The sequence below is a fragment of the Hyla sarda genome, chromosome 1 (genome assembly GCF_029499605.1).
Source record: "Hyla sarda isolate aHylSar1 chromosome 1, aHylSar1.hap1, whole genome shotgun sequence".
NCBI lineage: Eukaryota > Metazoa > Chordata > Amphibia > Anura > Hylidae > Hyla > Hyla sarda.
The window spans coordinates 599,478,846-599,499,005 of record NC_079189.1 but is presented as its reverse complement, the minus strand read 5'-3'; the positions used below and the strand labels follow the sequence as shown (position 1 = coordinate 599,499,005).

The 20,160-nt window shown below is 41.9% G+C and overlaps 1 protein-coding gene across 1 annotated transcript; it reads left to right on the top strand.

Moving 5' to 3' along the window:
* Positions 1–1,240: 1,240 nt before the first annotated feature.
* Positions 1,241–13,986, top strand: LOC130290714 (gastrula zinc finger protein XlCGF26.1-like). Its single transcript, XM_056538766.1, has 3 exons — positions 1,241–1,502; positions 10,448–10,726; positions 12,339–13,986. The coding sequence occupies exons 1-3, from the start codon at positions 1,241–1,243 to the stop codon at positions 13,619–13,621; spliced, it is 1,824 nt and encodes a 607-aa protein (XP_056394741.1). The 3' UTR covers positions 13,622–13,986.
* The last annotated feature ends 6,174 nt before the right edge of the window (positions 13,987–20,160 follow it).

Genomic DNA, 20,160 nt, shown 5'->3' with positions numbered 1-20,160 from the left:
TTGAATCCCACTAAACACGCTTCCACGAACAAAAGAGTAGCGTTTGTGTCAACATACAATAATACTTCTGGAAAAATATCCACCATATTGAGGAAATTGTGGGTGCTGCTCCTGAAGGAGTACCCAAACATTCCTGAATTTCAAATACCACCACTGATGGCTTACAGACGCCCTAGGAATCTGAAAGACCAAATCATCAAGGCGGACGTATCCCTGAGGAAACAGACTCAGAGATTTTTGACAGTGGAAAACACTGGCTCTTACCCATGTAGAAGATGCGTGAATTGCACCTACATGGTGAAAGGCAGTTTTTTTCAACACCCTACTACTGGCATAAAATACAAAATTCCATATTACTTGACATGTACGAGTGACTTTGTCATCTATATACTATGGTGCCCTTGTAAAAAACTATATGTAGGGGAAACAACCTTTGACTTCAAAACACGTATAAATCAACACCGTTACACTATACGGAAACAAAAACAAGATCTACCAGTTCCGAAGCATTTTCTAGAGGCAGGCCATGGAGAAAAGGACCTGAAATTTATGCTAGTTGATCACGTCACCCCCCCCCCCCCCCCTTAAAAGGGGCGGGGACCGTGTAAGTCTATTAAGAAAGAAGGAACTTAAATGGATTTTCCAACTCCATACCCTCAAACCAGAGGGTCTGAATGTTGACTTTAAGGTAACACATGCTAATTGTAACGCCTAACTGCTTGAGATAACAATGACACATCCTGATCTGTGTAATAAGTGTTTTCCTAATTGAATATTTTTTTATATATACACTATATCACATTAGTAATACTTTTTTTTGTGTTCCGATCCAGGTCCGACGTGGAAACCCGACCAGATCTCCATCATCCACCTGAAAGTTGAAACCTCCATTAGGATTACTCTCTTTTTCTAAAAACATTTTCTTTTCACAATTTGTGTTGGGCCAAGATGTGGACTCCAATTTAACTAGAGTGGTGTCTACCTGTCATGGAGAACTGGATGTTGTGGACGGGCTAGACATTCATGAGGTACATTAAATCTCCATATCAGGGGCCGGTGTTTTCTCCGCTATGCCCGTACCGTTTAGGTGGTCTAGCAAAAGTTACGGTACACTGGTGAACAACCCCAAATAGTGGGGAGCCAATCACCAGTTGCACTGACACCGTGGGCCCTCTGGGAGAAGTACTGGCAACACAGGGACTATGTCAAGCCTTAAACTGTCCACTTTCCAGCACCTAAGATGGCGGACCGGGAGCTCAAGGTGCCGAGGCGCAGGCGCGAGCTCGGTCGACAAGTGCGCAGGCGCCAATACCCCGAGAGAGGGCCTGCCAACATCCAAGATGACCTGAAGTCTCCAGCCGGAACACCACGCATGTGTAAATTGGAATACCACAGGCCTGCGAACCGGAAGCTTGGATCCGGTCACCGGAAACCACTACAGTCGGCAAGAACGCCGATCACCTATGATATTGCTTTTTTTCGTTCCTATGGAGGAGTCAGGGGTATGTTTGAGATCTCTATGTTCGGGTCCCACGTCCGGGACTGGAGGTATGGACTGATTGACACGGAACATTGTTTTATATATAACACTGTACTGCATAGTAATTGTATATTGTGTGTTTAGCACGAGTGTTTTGTTTTTCTACACTTTATTTGATGTTACACTTAATTTTGCAGTAGAACAGGGTTCCCTGTACATGGGATGTATAGACGTCTATTACTGTGAACCTACTTGTTTGTTTACACATGCTAATTATTGTACGCCCACAGGAAGTGAGGTCACATTGTCTTCCCTTATTTAAAGCACGTATTATGTAACTCACACTGCTTGAGGACGGCCACGTGAGGTGGTTGAAACGTCGCTATTGCATCTTGGTGATAAATAAAAGTCACTATTTTCACTACGCTGGAGTGCTGCTGCGTCTACTTGGTTGCTGAATCGCAGGGGGGGTTATATGTCTGGACCCACAGCGCTTCTATATATCTTGCCCCCCGCAGCACATTTATATCTCTATCCTTTGGCCCCCACAGCGCTTCTATATATGCCCCCCCCCCCCACGTCGGGGAGGGGGGGGGCATATATAGAAGCGCTGTGGGGGCCAAAGGATAGAGGATAATATGTCTGATCGTGGGGGGCCCGCTGCTGAGACCCCCCGCAATCTCCCTGCAGCACCTGCGTTCCCTGACGTCACACCCCCTCAATTCATGTCTATGGGAGGGGGCGTGACGGCCTCCCATAGACATGAATGGAGGGGGTGTAGCGTGACGTCATGTCCCCAGTCCTGGAAACCCGGAGGTTTCCGAAACTGGAGACGCAGCCCAGCATAGAATGCAGGTGCTGCAGGGAGATCAAGGCGGCCCCCCGCGATCAGACATCTTATCCCCTATTCCTTTGGATAGGGGATAATATGTTTTTGCATGGAATTCCCCCTTTAACCTCTTCAGGACGTAGGGCGTATGCATATGCCCTGCATCCCGAGTCCTTAAGGACGTAGGGCATATGCATACGCCCGTGGGAATTCCGGTCCCCGCCGCTAGCCGGTTGGGGACCGGAACGGGATGCCTGCTGGAATCATTCAGCAGGCATCCCGCCACATCGCCGAGGCATCCCGGGACACATCGCCGAGGGGGGGATGTCGGCGATCACAGAAAATCGCATGTCAATTCAGACATGCAATTTTCTGCTATTGCGGGCTGATCGGGTCTTTGGTGACCCGATCACCCGGAAAATAGGGATGATCGGAGCTGTCAGTGACAGCCCCAATCATCCTGAGTGATAGGAGCGAGGTCACAGTGCTGCGATCTTCTCCTATCCCCTGCCATTGGCCAGAACTGATTCTCACCAATGGCAGCGCAGGACAGTGGGTTGCCATGGCAGCCCCCCATTCTGCCCACCCCTGGATGTCAGGCAGAACGGGGGGAGAAGATGGAGGCCGGTACCTGAGGACAAGATGCCGTGGGGATCGTCGCTGGAGACAGCCGATCACGGCGCAGGTAGGGAAACAAAGGTGGGGGGGGGGGGAAGGAAGGGGCAGTAAGCGATTTTTACTGCTGACCTTCCTAGTGGATGCCAAACTGCAACCCCCAGCATACCAAGACTGCCCAGGCATGCTGGGAGTTGTAATTTTGCAACATCTGGAGGGTCACAGTTTGGAGACCACTGTTACAGTGGTGCCCAAACAGTAGCCCTCCAGATGTTGCCAAACTACAACTCTCAGCATGCCAAGACTGCCCAGGCATGCTGGGAGTTGTAGTTCTGTAACATCTGTCCCTTCAGATTTTGCAATTTTTATGACATTTTTGAAAATTGCTGCTCTACTTTGAAGCCCTCTAATTTTTTCAGAAAGTAAAAATATGTCCATTTTATGATGCCAACATAAAGTGGACATATTGTATTTGTGAAGAAAAATAAAATGTATTTGGAATATCCATTTTCCTTACAAGTAGAGAGCTTCAAAGTTAGAAAAATGCTAAATTTTCAAAATGTTCATGATATTTTGGGATTTTTCACCAAAGAAGGATGCAAGTAACAACAAAAATTTACCACAAAAATAAAGTAGAATATGTCATGAAAAACAATATCAGAATCAGAATATTCGGTAAAAGCGTTTTAGAGTTATTAATGCGTAAAGTGACGGTAGTCAGAATTGTGAAAAAGGGCTGCGTCCTTAAGGTGAAAAAGGGCTGCGTCCTTAAGGGGTTAAGTGAGGTTGATTACTGACCCAATCAAAGGCCTTTTTCTCTTCTGTATTGAGATCTTTCTCTGGATGAACTAAGCATCTCGTATCGCTAAGCACCGCAGTAGTGAAGAGATCTAATGGAGTGCCTGGGCATACTGGGGGTTAAAAGTTGACGGCTTTCCCCCTGAGAATTTAGTTGTATATATCTCTTTACTTTCTACGAATGAAGAGTCTGCAGCTAACGCAGCCAATATCCTCACATCATCGGATTCCCTTTCATCAAGACCTGAAGCTACACTAAAACCTAATAGGCCTATGCATATTGGTGACTTTCTTTTTGTTAACGAAAGATCGAATCTTCCTTATTGTTAAATATTTTATGCAGATTTATTTTCCTGACTGCTTTGAAGAGGTCGACTTCAAACTGGGGGAAGTCGAACCCCTCATGCCGTCCATAATTAAGACCCTTGGACAAGACGGCAATGACTTCCGATATTGATAGTGAAGGAGGAGGAAATCGGAAGCTGAGATCGCGCTGTTCCAGAGAAGATTCAAGGATACTGGTAGAAGTCTTAATTTCTTTTATTCTATTCACACAACGCGTTTCTGGATATTAATAATCCTTTCTTCAGGCGTGATACAAAACACAGAATGCAGGAGATATATATAAGGGAAGTGATGTATCGCACCTGGATAACAACACGCCCACAATTCTCACACAAGTAAACATAATGGATATTATTAATGCTACATATAATCACTAAATAATAAATCCACTATATTCCACAATAGATAATAAACCTGTCCAATAACAGAAAGGATTATTTTACAAAAAAAATGCAATAATGTACAAATGCATAAAAACACATTGATACATAAAAAACACACAATAAAACCTACATTAAAAGGCCGTTTTTTCTATACACTCATTTAACCCCTCGGGCCACATAGTATTAAATCTAAAAATCCAATACGATTCTCGGTTAATTAACTGTTGATACCGATTAGGATTATTAGCAGGAATTTGTTCGATTACAAAAACTGACAGACAGTCGATATTATCAGGGTGACTTAAGGTTATGTGTCTCGAGACACTGTGCTACATAAATTTTTTTGCAATATTAGAGCGATGTTTGTTCATTCGAGCTCGCAAACTTTGCACTGTGCGCCCAATATATTGGATCCCACATCTACATATTAGTAAATAAACTACAAAAGAAGATGCACAATTTGCACTATCCCTGCACTTTATTACCTCCTGAGTGGAAAAAGATGTTAGTAGGGATGTATTCTTACAGGGGATCCATTTGCAGCACAGACATCTCGAGGTCCCACACTTAAAGGTACCTGATTTTGCATTTTTTGTAATATCTCTAGAGATTACATCATTATTCAATATTTTTAGCCTACTTGGGGCTAACTGATTTCTAAGGGTTTTTGCCCTTCGAAATGTTAAATTAGGTCTCTTTGGTAAAACTTGTTTTAAAATCGGATCTGCATGCAGGATTCCCCAATATTTAGTCAGTATCCCCCGGATCCGATCAGGATTATTGTTATAAGTGGTAATAAAATTAAATTTCCTTTTATTATTAATATTCTGGATCACAGCATTCCTTCCTTTTGTCTTTTTATTTATTTTATGTACCAACTCCTTGCGTTCTAAGGTGCTTGCTTTCTGAAAAGCAGTGGACACTATTTTTTTGGAATAACCCTTTTCTAAAAATCTTTCCTGCAGTATTTTAGATTGCACAAGAAAATCTGCATCAGAACTGCAGTTTTTCCGCACACGCTGATATTGTCCATATGGGACATTTAAAATCCATTTCGGATAATGACAACTATTAAAGTTCAAAAAGCTATTCACATCTACCTTTTTGAAATGTGTGCGTGTCTGTATTTCATCTGTGTTATTTTTAAAAACTTCCAAATCTAAAAACACGCAACTGGTAGATGAAATAGTTGGAGTAAATAATAATCCCCAATCATTGTGATTAATTTCATTAATAAAAAGTGTTGCTTCATCTTCAGTGCCATTCCAAAGTATAAATAAATCATCTATAAAACGCTTATAAAATATGATGTGCGGATTTAAAATGCGAAGGGACTCGAAATGCCCCATATATAAATTTGCATAACTTGGGGAAAATCGAGTCCCCATCGCACAACCGAGGGTCTGTCTAAAAATGTGTCCATTAAAAGAAAAAATATTGTGCTCAAGAATAAAATCAATGGAATAAAGAAGAAATTCCAACTGGGCACTAGATATAGCAGCATCTTGTTCCAAATAGTATCTGATTGCACCAAGCCCTTTTTCTTTTAAAATGTTGGAATACAAAGCACTAACATCCAAGGTTATAAATAAATAATTATTATTATCAATATTTCTAAAAAATTCTTGAATGAGCTGGGTGGAGTCTCTTAAAAAGCTAGGCAGTTCCAACACATATTGCTGTAAAAAAAAGGTCCACAAAATGGGATAGGTGGGAACTAATAGCACCAACCCCAGAGATAATTGGTCTCCCGGGGGGATTACTTTGATCCTTGTGGACCTTTGGCAAATAATAAAAGGTGGGGAGTTGGTAATTTTTGATCTTTAAAAATGCATATTCATTTTTATTTAGCACCTGAATGTCAAAGGCATTCTTGATAAAGAATAAAAAATCCTCAAAATATTTTACAGAGGGATCATCTGACAGGACTTCATAATAATTCATATCCGAAAGGATTCGCATTGCCTCCTTAATGTAATCCGATCTATTTAAAATGACTGTACCCCCCCCCCCCTTTATCAGCGGGTCTCACTATAATATTCTCATTATTTCTTAATGATTTGAGCGCTTTTCGTTCTTCCAAGGATAAATTATCCTTATGAGTCAAACGGGGAGTTTCATTAATGTTCCTAAAATCATTCCCCACCAATGAGTAAAATGTCTCCACAAAATTGCCTCTGTGTCCCAGAGGAAAAAAAGTGGATTTTTTGTGCACATCCATATGTTTACCACGTGCATCTAAAATATCAATATTGTCATGGTCATCAACATTAGTCGGAATATTTGCTTCAAGTTTACCTGTTTTGTTTTCCTTAAAAACAAAAAAAACGTGTGAGGGCCAATTTGCGAATATATTCATTCAAATCCAAAAACAACTGAAAAGGGTCCGGAGCAGTAGAGGGACAAAATGAGAGTCCCTTGGCTAAAAGGGAAATCTCATTATCACCCAATACATGTGATGATATGTTAAATATGTTTCCTTTTTTGCGGCCCCCCCTGCATCCCCGTGGTCTATTTTTCTTTTTGTACTTTTTAATGTTGGTGAATTTATTTCCAGATGTGGAATCAAAGAGAGAGATGACGTGGCTATTGATTTGGTGACTGTAGACAGTCGATGTTTCAGTGGGAAATAATGCGGTAGTGTGTCCCGCTTCGGACTGATAATAGGTATTATCGTGGTGGTATGGGTGAGGACAGGGCGGGTGGCCCGAGGGGTTAAATGAGTGTATAGAAAAAACGGCCTTTTAATGTAGGTTTTATTGTGTGTTTTTTATGTATCAATGTGTTTTTATGCATTTGTACATTATTGCATTTTTTTGTAAAATAATCCTTTCTGTTATTGGACAGGTTTATTATCTATTGTGGAATATAGTGGATTTATTATTTAGTGATTATATGTAGCATTAATAATATCCATTATGTTTACTTGTGTGAGAATTGTGGGCGTGTTGTTATCCAGGTGCGATACGTCACTTCCCTTATATATATATCTCCTGCATTCTGTGTTTTGTATCACGCCTGAAGAAAGGATTATTAATATCCAGAAACGCGTTGTGTGAATAGAATAAAAGAAATTAAGACTTCTACCAGTATCCTTGAATCTTCTCTGCAACAGCGCGATCTCAGCTTCCGATTTCCTCCTCCTTCACTGTCTCTTACACGCCGGTGGATCCAGCGTGGGAAGCCGCAGCAGTTGTTACATTAAGCCCACATCAGCGTTGTGCCTGGAATATGCACAACCTGACCAGGTGAGTGCGTTCCTCATTATCCCACATTATCCCATTTGGTCTGGAAGATCGCACACAGAAGCGCTCTGTTGTTTTTTGTTCCGATATTGATGACATTGTCTGTACTAGTTACTCCTGCCACGACACTGTCTTTCCCTTCTGTTGGTATCTGTTCATTCCTCCTCTTATGCTTCCCCCTCCTAATCTTTCTCCTAAAGGGGCTTCATCTTTTTTATCTTTCGACTTTTGATCCCTAGTTGTTTCCTTGTTGGCTTCATCCGATGCACTCGTATCAGAGTCTGTGGTCCAATAGTCAGGACTTCTGTTTTTTCTTTAGAAATTTTCTCCTTCTCCCTTTTTGATTAACTCCTGCAGGTTTTTGATTTCTCCAAGTGAACACTGCGTCTGTGTCGTAATTGCTTTTATCACAAAGGAATTTGTCCCTTTTCCGATCTGACTTCTTTCTGATCTCCTCCACTGACACAACCTGAAGCCTGTCTAGCCATGCCGGATATACATGTGTACGAGGGTCCTGAGGTTGTTATTGATCCATTATCTTAATTTCCAGCTTCTAGGACAGTGGTTCTCAACCTTTTTCGCAACTGTACCCCCAATGGGTGAAAGTATGTCCGCAGGTACCCCTTTCGCGTAAGTTTGTGCAGAACTTACATGCGAGGCGTACCCGTGGACAAAATAAGTAATAAAAGTACTTAATTTCATAATGGCGTGTACTTACCTTTCTAATGCGAAACTTAATCTCCTTGTGCCATTATTTCACCCTCCCTCTGATCCCCTTTTGCCATAATCGGATAAAAGGATTAAGATTGAGAGGGGGGGGGATAAGGATTATCCCCCTCCTCCATATGAATCCCCCTGTGCCATTATCCCCCCCTCCCTCTGATCCCCTTTTGCCATTATTCCCCCCTCCCTCTGATCCCCTTTTGCCATTATTCACCCCCCCCCCATATTAATTCCCTTGTGCCATTATTCTCCTCTCCGATCCCCCTAGGCCAATATATGAGATACATACAATAACACCCTCCCATATTGCGGTGTTACACTTAGTTTAACATTCTTCCCAGGCCTTTGTCTATGCCGTTCGGCGGGAGTCAGAGGGCCGCACTGACGAGTGACATCCTTCTGCGCTGTCCTTCCGGCTCCGCACATTGTCAGGGATGTCATACATCAGGCCCAGCAGCCACTGCAGCTCACGGTACACTATAGTGAGCTGCCGCGGTGACTGTGGTGTCCAATCCCCGCCCTGCGATGACAAATACTGGCAAATGCATGGCCGGTATTTGTCAGCGAAATGCTGTATCCCCGCATAACTCCTGGCATACCCCTAGGGGTACGCTTACCTCTGGTTGAGAACCCTTGTTCTTGGAGACCTGCAGCTATAAGGCTGAGATAACACCTCCTGTTATGTCATTTTTGGGCATTATGATAATAAAATGTAATTTAAAATGGGCTAGCTGACTGTCTAAATGAATACTTCTGTTCAGTTTTTACAAAGGAATATTAAGGAAAAGGACCTCCGTTAGGGAGGAAGACTAATGAATCTCTTGGTGCATGTGCGTACAGAGAAAGGCATTCTAAGTCAGCTATCTAAAATAGTGTTTCCCAACCAGGGTGCCTCCAGGTTTTGCAAAACTACAACTTCCAGCATGTCTGGGTAGCCAGGCACCCTGGTTGGGAAACACTGGTCTAAAGTTAAGACAGAAAAGTCACACAGACCTAATCAGATACACCGACATTATTAAAAGAGCCTAGCCGTAGACTGCTCACTACTTCTCTATAATGTTCTCCATGCTACTGCTGATTTTTAGTGTGTACTATAAAGAGACAGAAGAACAGGATCCTCTTGTCTGTGTATCCAGTGTATGGAAGACATCATAGAGGCTAGGGTGCACCCACCAGCTTAGAGACAACTAAAAATTTAAGATTGAGCAGAAACCTGGTGAAACATGCAATATATAAGGTACAGTATATAATGGCTTGAAAAAATGCTACTCCTTATGTACACTCCCACATAAAGTAGATTATCCTGATACATTACCCAAAAGACAGCCGTGCTTTTATAATTTTTTTTCACCCTAAAAATATTCCAGGTGACTTTACTGTCTGATGACTTTTACAATATTTCTTTTACAGCTTTTGAATCAAGGGAATGATCTGATCTATATTAATGCTCCAGACAGAATGGTAAAAGAAGAAGAGACAGATGTAATCAGTGATGAGCAGTATAAGGAGGACATTCCTGGAGGGAAAGATCTGCTCCATATTAATGCTACAGACATAAAGGAAGAAGAGACAGATGTGAGCAGTGATGAGCAGTATAAGGAGGACATTCCCACAGGGAAAGATCTGAACTCTATTTTTGCTACAGACATAACGAAAGAAGAAAAGGCAGATGTGAGCAATGATGAGCAATTAAAGGAGGACATTCCTACAGGGAAAGATCTTAACTCTATTAATGCTCCAGACAAAAGGGTAAAAGAAGAAGATGAGACAGATGTGAGTGGTGATGAGCAGTATATGGAGGACATTCCTACAGGGAAAGATCTGAACTATATTAACACTACAGACATAAAGAAAGAAGAAGAGACAGATGTGAGCAGTGATGAGCAGTATATGAAGGACATTCCTTCAGGGAAAGATCTTATCTATGCTACAGACATAAAGGAAGAAGAAGAGACAGATGTGAGTGGTGATGAGCAGTATAAAAAGGACATTCCTACAGGGAAATATCTTAACTCTATTAATACTCCAGACAAAAGGGTAAAAGAAGAAGAGACAGATGTGAGGGGCAATCAGCAGTATAAAGAGGACATTCCTACAAGGAACGATCTGATCTATATTAATGCTACAAACATAAAGGTAAAAGAAGAAGAAGAGACAGATGTGCGCGGTCATGAGCAGTATATGAAGGTCATTCCTACAGGGAAAGATCTGAACTATATTAATACTACAGACATAAAGGAAGAAGAGGAGACAGATGTGAGCAGTGATGAACAGTATAAAGAGGACATTCCTACAGGTTATTGTCCAGGTGAGTAGTAACCATTAAATGCAGAGTGGAGTCACAGATGTTATTTAGTCAGTTTCAAAGGGAATTTCTAAAAAATTCAAAAAATTGGTGTACATCTGCTGTTACTTTTTATTCTGTACATTTCCTATTCAGCCTAAAAATAAATAAAATATGGGTAAAAATGTGACATTGCTGATGAGGAAAAAGTATTTTCACAATTTTTGGACAAATGAGCTATTAACTCCAATTATATATAGAAGAAAGAAAGAGATAGAAGATTTGCTGAAATATAAGCAACAGCTGCAGACTTATAGATGGTTCAGCTCCTGTGCACATCCTAGACTAAATAACAACTACTAACAGTAGCTAATCCTAACAGTAGTAAAATGAAAACATTTTTTGGATGCTTTAGTTTTTACATTGTACTTTAGAGTAAAGTTGACGTCCTCTTTATTCTATGGGTCGATAAGATTAAAGTCATAGATGAAATTGTACTGACACATAGAATAAAAAAAAGTACAGTGACCCCTCGACCTACGATGGCCCTGACATACGATAATTTCAACATGCGATGGCCTCTCAGAGGTCATATTGAAGGCAGCATCAACATACGATGCTTTTTTATGTCGGGGCCATCGTATAAATGGCTATCCGGCAGCGCAGACTGCTTCAGCTGCCACCGGATAGCCGTTTACGGTGCCCCATGAGCTCCGGTGATGTCTCTTACCTGTCCTCGGGGCTCCGGCGCGTCCTCTTTGGGATCCCCTGCATCGTCGGCGCTCTCCATCGACATAATCACGTCGCTGCGCACGCCGTCCCGTCTTCCAATAGGAGCGGCGTGCGTAGCAACGTGATGGCGGCGATGGAGAGCACGGATGCCGGGGAAGCAGATGCCTTGCCGGAGCATCGGGGACACCTAGGGGACGCGGCGACAGCGATGGACGGCGACATCCAGGGCAGCGGTGACGGTACAACTTCCTCTAACAGTGAGTACAACTTCCTCTAACAGTGGTCTACAACCTGCGGACCTCCAGATGTTGCAAAACTACAACACCCAGCATGCCCGGACAGCCAACGGCTGTCCGGGCATGCTGGGTGTTGTAGTTTTGCAACATCTGGAGGTCCGCAGGTTGTAGACCACTGTCCTATACTTTACATTGCACTGATCCCTCAACATGCAATGGTTTCAACAATTGATGGTCCATTTGGAACGGATTACCATCGTATGTTGAGGGACCACTGTATTGTAAAAACTAAAGCATCCAAAATTACATATTTTTCAATTTTCCAGTATACTTTATGGTAACATGAAGGGTGTCAGTACAAAGTACAATTGGTCTTGCAAAATACAAGCCCTCGTATTGGTCTGTGAATGGGTATGAGTGGTGGTTTTAAGAAGGCGAGAAGAAAAAGAAAAAATGATCACTGCGATCTCAGTCTTACTGCAGGAGATGGGGGAGAGAAGATTATTAGATCAGATAGTGAGAATGTTCTATGATGTCAAATAATGAAATAATTCAGCACTAATTGTACATGTGACTGACTGACTGTACATGTGACTGACTGTACATGTGGGCAAAATGTTTAAGGTTCTATTACTGATAAATAACATAAACTGTTTTATCCTTGGCAGATGACAGTACCAGGAGATCAGAGGAGAATCTTATATCTTCATATTATAAAGCAGATGATCATACCACACAAGATACACAGAGAATTCACACAGAGGAGAAGCAATTTTCATGCCAAGAATGTGGGAAATGTTTTATTTTCAAATCACAGCTTGATAGACATGTGAGAACTCACACAGGGGGGAAGCCATTTTCATGTCAAGAATGTGGGAAACGTTTTACTATGAAATCACATCTTGTTCAACATCAGAGAATTCACACTGGGGAGAAGGCATTTCCATGTCAAGAATGTGGAAAATGTTTTACTATGAAATCATATCTTGTTGACCATCAGAGGATTCACACAGGGGAGAAACCATTTTCATGCCAAGAATGTGGGAAGTGTTATAGGCAGAAAGTAAATCTTATTCGCCATCAAGAAATTCACACTGGGGAGAAGCCATTTTCATGTTCTCAATGTGGGAAATGTTTTACTTTGAAATTAAGGCTTGTTGCACATCTGAGAGTTCACACAGGAGAGAAGCCTTTTTCATGCCAAGAATGTGGGAAATGTTTTACAGTTGAATCAAACCTCGTTGAACATCAGAGAGCTCACACAGGAGAAAAGCCATTTTCATGTCTAGAATGTGGGAAATGTTTTTCTATAAGAAAAAATCTTCTTGACCATGAGAGGATTCACACAGGAGAAAAGCCATTTCCATGCTTAGAATGTGGCAAATGTTTGAATCCAAAATCAGCTCTTGTTAAACATCAAAAAACTCACACAGGAGAGAAGCCATTTTCATGCTCAGAATGCGAAAAATGTTTCAGGGAGAGAACAGATTTGATTCGCCATCAAAGAATTCACACAGGCGAGAAGCCATTTTCATGCTTAGAATGTGGAAAATGTTTTTCGGAGAAAGGAAAGCTTGTTGAATATCATAGAACGCACACAGGGGAGAAACCATTTCCATGCTCAGAATGTGGGAAATGTTTTTATCTGAAATCAAAGCTTGTTGAACATCAAAAAACTCACACAGGCGAGAAGCCATTTTCATGCTCAGAATGTGGAAAATGTTTTTTGGAGAAAAGAAAGCTTGTTGAACATCATAGAATTCACACAGGAGAGAAGCCATTTTCATGCCAAGAATGTGGGAAATGTTTTGCTGTGAAATCACGTCTCGTTCTACATCATAGAACTCACACTGGGGAGAAGCCATATTCATGCTCAGAATGTGGCAAATGCTTTACTCAGAAATCACATCTTGTTGAACATCAGAGAATTCACACACGGAAGAAGTCATAATAACCAGAATGTGGGAAACGTTTTTATCCACAAATCACATCTTCATAAATACCAAAGAATTCAGGCAGTGAAGCAGCCTTTTTTAATTTAACTTTTTTATTGGCAAATAATACAGTAAAATAATTAACACAATTGTTACAGTAAAGCCATTTAGAGGAATAAATTATGATTGAAAATGCCTGTTATATAAGAAGCAAAATGGGGGGAATTTTATTATTTTCTTTACACTTGTTTTTGTGTTTATAAGTTGCATTTATTGCGTAGTGAACATGGTTGCAGGTTTTTTTTTTGTGACTTTTCATCTACCACACTTTCTTAGTGTGGGTCTACTTTTCTGGCAGATGCAGTGGATAGTAATTTTTGGGCAAAATATTTGCCCAAGTGGCCGTATTTTGTGCAGACACACACAAATCCAATAGTATTCTATTTGTTTGTTGTGTATTTCTCGCATACTTAATAGGGTACTCCACTGCCCCAGTGTTCAGAATATTTTGTTCCAAACGCTGGGTGCGGGCTGTGGGGTCGTGACATCACGCCACGCCCCTCGAGATGTCACACCACACCCTTCGAGATGTCACACCACACCCCTTCAGTGCAAATCTATGGGAAGGGGCGTGTGAAAAAAATCACAAATAATTAGTAAATTGACTAGAAACACTGTGTTACATTGTGATTTACATGTGAATAAAACACAGAGGATTATTCAAAGGAAATCCTGAGTGCCGAGGTTTCTTTTTCTTTTCTTTTTTTTTTCTTTTGTAAAATTTTTACATACAAAATATCTTTCACAAAATTTCAATTCACAATTATTATTTAGGCACAATCCTAACATACAAAGTATCTAAACAATTGCAAAATTTCCAAAAGTTGCGTCAGTGAAAAAAGATGGCTCTCAAACCATGGAGATGCACAAAAATAACTTTTTTTTTTTTAACGAAAAATACATTTTATAGTGTCACTGTAATGAACCATTCTAAAAAGTATATGTATTAGGTTTCGCCATAATTGTACTGACCTGCAGAAGAAAATTGCCATGGCATTTGTAAGCACTCCTTGTTCTGTGCTAATTTTGACATGCAGAAAGTCTAATAAAGCAGAGCCTCCAGTGGTGACCCCAGGGTGCCGGAACTCATTTGGTATTGGCAACCCCACTTGACAGATGGCACGAAGCACGCACGTTATCTCTCACTCTTCCAAGCACTCACCTCTACTGTTCCGGCCTTCTGGCTTTTGATCTGCAGAGTAATTTCTATAGATCCGGAAGGATGTCCGGGCAGTTTTACGCAGCGCACATTCACTTATTTATTTATATGGTTTTTGTCACTGTGCTCACGTTTGTGTTCTTTATGTGTCACAAGAATTTGGTAGGGTGCGGTTGCCCTTCTGGGTGTTCCTCCTGCCGATCTAGAGGACGTGTGTCACCTCCCTGCCATACCCCGTGGTATTCCTGCTTTGGCATGAGTACCAAACCGGTTTTATTGGTTCCTTCGTGGCAACCTGGTTAACGCCTAGTTGCCCCCCGGGAACACTTTTAGGTCCCTGAGTAGCTTTGTCGAAAAGGGACATTGTTCCTGGAGCCTCGCAGGTGCCTTAAGGCTTGGAGGTTAAGGGTTTTGTTGGGTGGGGGGGGCCTCTCTCCTTTCGGTGAAGGGCTTGTGATGGACTGCATCCTCATGCACGGTTTTTGTGTGAACACGTTTGCACTTTTTACTTGCACTTGGGTGATTTGAGAGCACCAACCTCAGCTTTACAGAGTACTACCCGGCACAGGAGTAAATCTGGAAAAACTCCAACCTTTATGGCTCATTCACATAAGCGGGTTTCCTTTCAAACTTGTATTTCCTGCTGCAAATTTTAAAGGGGGCGGGGTCTCTGTGGCCTGTCAGCAGAAGATTTTTTTTAGCAGCGGGTTTACGCTGTTGAAAATCCGCCACAGACCCTATTGACTTCAAAAATGGCCAACAAATTTTTGCTGGCAGCCAGTGGAGAGCCGCCGTCTTTCGAACTCACAGCAGGTTTGAAAGGAAATCCGCTCATGTGAACAAGACCTTTAGAGTACGTTCACACGTGCATATTTTCTGCTGCAGGTCTGCCGTAACAGATTTTGCTACCCATTTAGGTCAACGGCAGCAAAAATATGCATGTGTAAACGTATCCTTAGAGCAGGGTCACATAAGGCTCAGTACGTAGTGATTTTTTAATCAGTACATGAAGCACAATCACTTTCGGATGGAAGCTATAAAGTCAGTAACCAATCTTATTTTGCCGGAAGATTTCCTGACTACCTTGGATCTCAAGGAAGCCTTCCTCCATATTCCCAACCATCCTGGATCCGGAAGATTTTTGAGGATCGCATTCTAGGTCAAGGGAGTCTTAAAACATTTTCAGTTTGTAGCCCTCCGGTTTGGCATTTCTTCAGCCCCACACACTTTTACAAAAGTGGTGGTCTCAGTGGAGGCAGTTCTTACCCCTTAAGGACAAGGCCGATTTTATTTTTTCATTTTCGTTTTTAACTACTTGCCTTCTAAAAATCATAACTCTATTATATTACCTTCCACAGACCCATATGAGGGCTTGTTTTTGCGTCACCAATTTTACTTTATAATGATATCACTTATTTCACCATAAAATGTACGGCGCAACCAAAAAAATATTGTTTATGTGGGAAAACCGCAATGTAGCAAATTTTTCTATTTTTTTTAAGTTTTCATGCTGTACACTTTACAGTAAAAATGACATCTTTATTCTGTGGGTCAATACAATAAAAATGATACCCATGTTATATGCCTTTTTAGAATTGTACCGCTTTAAAAAAATCTCAAACTACTTTAACAAAATTAGTATGTTTGAAACTGCTCTATTTTGACCACCTATAGCTTTTCCTATTTTACTGTATACAGGACGGTATGAGGGCTCATTTATTGCGCTGTGATCTGTAGTTTGTATCGGTACCACATTTGTTTATATTTAAGTTTTTTTATAAAAAAAAATTTGGGAATAAAATATTTTTACATTTACGCCTTTCACCATATGAGATTGAGAAAACAATATTTTTTGATAGTTCAGATTTTTACACATGCGGCAATACCAAACATGTTTATTAATTAATTTTTTATTCTTTTTTGGGGGTAAAATGGGAAAACTAATTATTTACATTTTTATTGAGGGAGGGGATTTTTTCACATTTTTTTTTTTTTTTTACACTATAATAGTCTCCATAGGGGACTATTTGTAGCAATCATTTGATTGCTAATACTGTTCAGTGCTATGCATAGGGCATAGCACTGATCAGTGTTATCGGTCATCTTCTGATCTAGTCTGCTTGATCTCAGACCAGAGCAGAAGACCCCAGGAGACGGATGGAGATTCCCTCACCTTCCTCCGTCCGTCTCCTGGGGTCTTCTGCTCTGGTCTGAGATCGAGCAGACCAGAGCAGAAGATGACTGATAACACTGATCAGTGCTATGCCCTATGCATGACACTGAACAGTATTAGCAATCAAATGATTTCTACAAATAATCACCTATGGAGACTATTAAAGCTTTAAAAAAGAATGTGAAATATCCCCTCCCCCCAATAAAAATGTAAATCATCCGCTGCAGGTGATCCCATCATCCAATTAAAGTACCCCACTGCCGGAGATGCCGTGATCTATATTGATCACTGCATCTGACGTTAAAGGAATACTCCGGTGCTTACACATCTTATCCCCTATCCAAAAGACCCCCGGGATCTTGCACGCGCACCCCCGTTTGTAATCAGTCCCCGGAGCGTGTTCGCTCCATGTCTGATTACCGACGACCACACGGCCGGCGGCGTGTGACGTCACGCTCTGCCACTCAATGCAAGCCTACGGCAGGGGGCGTGATAGCTGTCCCCAGCGGCGGAACTCACGCGGTCAGGTATCTTATCCCCTATCCTTTGGATAGGGGATAAGATGTGTAAGCACCGGAGTACCCCTTAAATGGCGGACATCCACATGATTGCGGATGTCGGCCATTACCGGCGGCTCCCTGGCTGCTGAAAGCAGCACTCCAGGCTGCACTTTCTGTGTTTGGACCTCGGTCCTAAGTCTGTGTATAAGATGCGGGAAAATGTGCTCTTGGGCTTTTTTAAGCACAATTAAAACATAGATAACTTAATTTTTTTTAAACAAAGTATATTAGAAATATTTTTTATTTACCATAAGGAGTGCAATAGCAAAAATTTATTTTAATGAGAGTTACCCTTTAACCCCGTAGAGGGACTGAAGGGAGGATGTCCATTTAATCCCCAAATAGGAAAAACCAGAGAAAGTCTTTAAAGCCAAATGTATAGGCAATAGACTGTTGTGTAAGAGGCGGGACATTACAATAGAGTTTCTCAGATTTCGTTATATTTACACGTAGCTCCAACCACTGGGCGAAATCATCACAAAGTTGAAAAATATTCAGCAAGGACACAAGGGGATTCGTAAGAGTCAACAAGTGGCCATCTTCAAAAAGTTTCACCTTATACACAGACGAGCCAATTGTCATGCAACTGATGTCAGGATGATCCCTAATCAACTCTGCCAAAAGCTTTATCACTAACGCGAAAAGAGCTGGCGACAAGTATGCAGTCGGCGCTGAGTACAAATTAGTCAAAATCAGAATAAAGGGACCCAAGAAACCAAATTTAGACAACAGTGCGAACAGGTAAGGCCAAGACACACAATCAAATATATATGAGGGTGCACTGTGGGGCATTATATATATGAGGGTGCACTGTGGGGCATTATATATATGAGGGGGACACCGAGGGCACATTTTTATATGAGAAGAACAGGAGGGCAATATATATATTGCCTTATGTTCTTCTCATATAAAAATGTGCCCTCTGTGTCCCCCTCATATTTACGATGCCTCCTAATTTTTTAAATATGCCCTCGTGCCCCCTCATAAGCCCTTTTGTGTCCCCTTATGTATAAATAAATAATAATGCCCACTGTGTCCTCTCATTTGTAAATATGCCTCCTTATTATAATATTGTACGAGGGCTCCCTTTTTGTGTCATGATCTGTAGTTTTTAGCTTTACCATTTTTGTCTTTTTTTATGTTATATAAAGTGACCAAAAATCATCAATTCTGGACTTTGGCATTTTTTTATGTTTACGCCAATGACCGTGTGGTTTATTTAATTATTGTTATATTTTAATAGTTCGGACATTTACGCATGAGGCGACACCACGTTTATTTTTATTTACATTATTTTATTTTAAAAATGGGTAAAGGGAGGCTGATCAGAACGTTAATTAGGGAAGGGGCTTATTTATATTTAGGGGCTGATAGGATAAACCGGAGGCAGGTAGGGACCCTCCGCTCCCCGTGTGAACTGATCAGGACACCGCAATTTTGCGTCGGTGGACCTGGTCAGCTCAGAGGACATTTTAGATGAATGTCCATACTACAGGTTTATAAAAAAAAAATCTGTTCTCACCTCCAGCTCTCCCGCTGTGCCCTGCTACGGTCCCCGGGTGCAGTCCTCTTCCTGAGCTGCAGTGTGACACTTAGGCCCAGAGTGACATCGGGACCCAGTGTGCCATGCTGCTGCTTAGCTGGCCGAGGTGGGATATCACTACGGAGGCTTAGCAGCAGTATGACACAGTGGGCCACAATGTCACTCCGGGCCCAAAACATTCTTCAGCTCAGGATTACACCGGGGGACCGGAGATGGGCACAATAGGAGCACTGGAGGTGAGTACAGGTTTTTTTTTTCTATAATGTAGTATGGGCATCCTCATCCTGTAATATACTCCCAGGGCTGTACTCACTATTCTGTTGGTGAGGTCACTGTGTACATACATAACATTACTTATCCTGTACTGATCCTGAGTTATATCCTGTATTGTACTCCAGAGCTGTACTCACTATTCTGCTGGTGAGGTCACTGAGTACATACATTACATTACTTTTCCTGTACTTATCCTGAGTTATATCCTGTATTATACCCCAGAGCTGTACTCACTATTCTGTTGGTGAGGTCACTGTGTACATACATTACATTACTTATCCTGTACTGATCCTGAGTTATATCCTGTATTATACTCCAGAGCTGTATGCACTATTCTGCTGGTGAGGTCACTGTGTACATACTGTCACGATGCCGGCTGGCAGGAGGTGGATCCTCTGTGCCAGAGAGGGATTGGCGTGGACCGTGCTAGTGGACCGGTTCTAAGTCACTACTGGTATTCACCAGAGCCCGCCGCAAAGCGGGATGGTCTTGCTGCGGCGGTAGTGACCAGGTCGTATCCACTAGCAACGGCTCAACCTCTCTGACTGCTGAAGATAGGCGCGGTACAAGGGAGTAGACAGAAGCAAGGTCGGACGTAGCAGAAGGTCGGGGCAGGCAGCAAGGATCGTAGTCAGGGGTAACGGCAGGAGGTCTGGAACACAGGCTAGGAACACACAAGGGAACGCTTTCACTGGCACAATGGCAACAAGATCCGGCGAGGGAGTGCAGGGGAAGTGAGGTATACATAGGGAGTGCACAGGTGAACACACTGATTAGAACCACTGCGC

Bases quoted from the DNA above. Each gene is read 5' to 3' on its own strand.
- LOC130290714 (XM_056538766.1), top strand. From the start codon at position 1,241: ATGGCGGACCGGGAGCTCAAGGTGCCGAGGCGCAGGCGCGAGCTCGGT. The intron at 1,503-10,447 runs GTATGTTTGAGA...TTAATACTCCAG, and splicing joins TTCCTATGGAGGAGTCAGGG to ACAAAAGGGTAAAAGAAGAA. The intron at 10,727-12,338 runs GTGAGTAGTAAC...TATCCTTGGCAG, and splicing joins TCCTACAGGTTATTGTCCAG to ATGACAGTACCAGGAGATCA.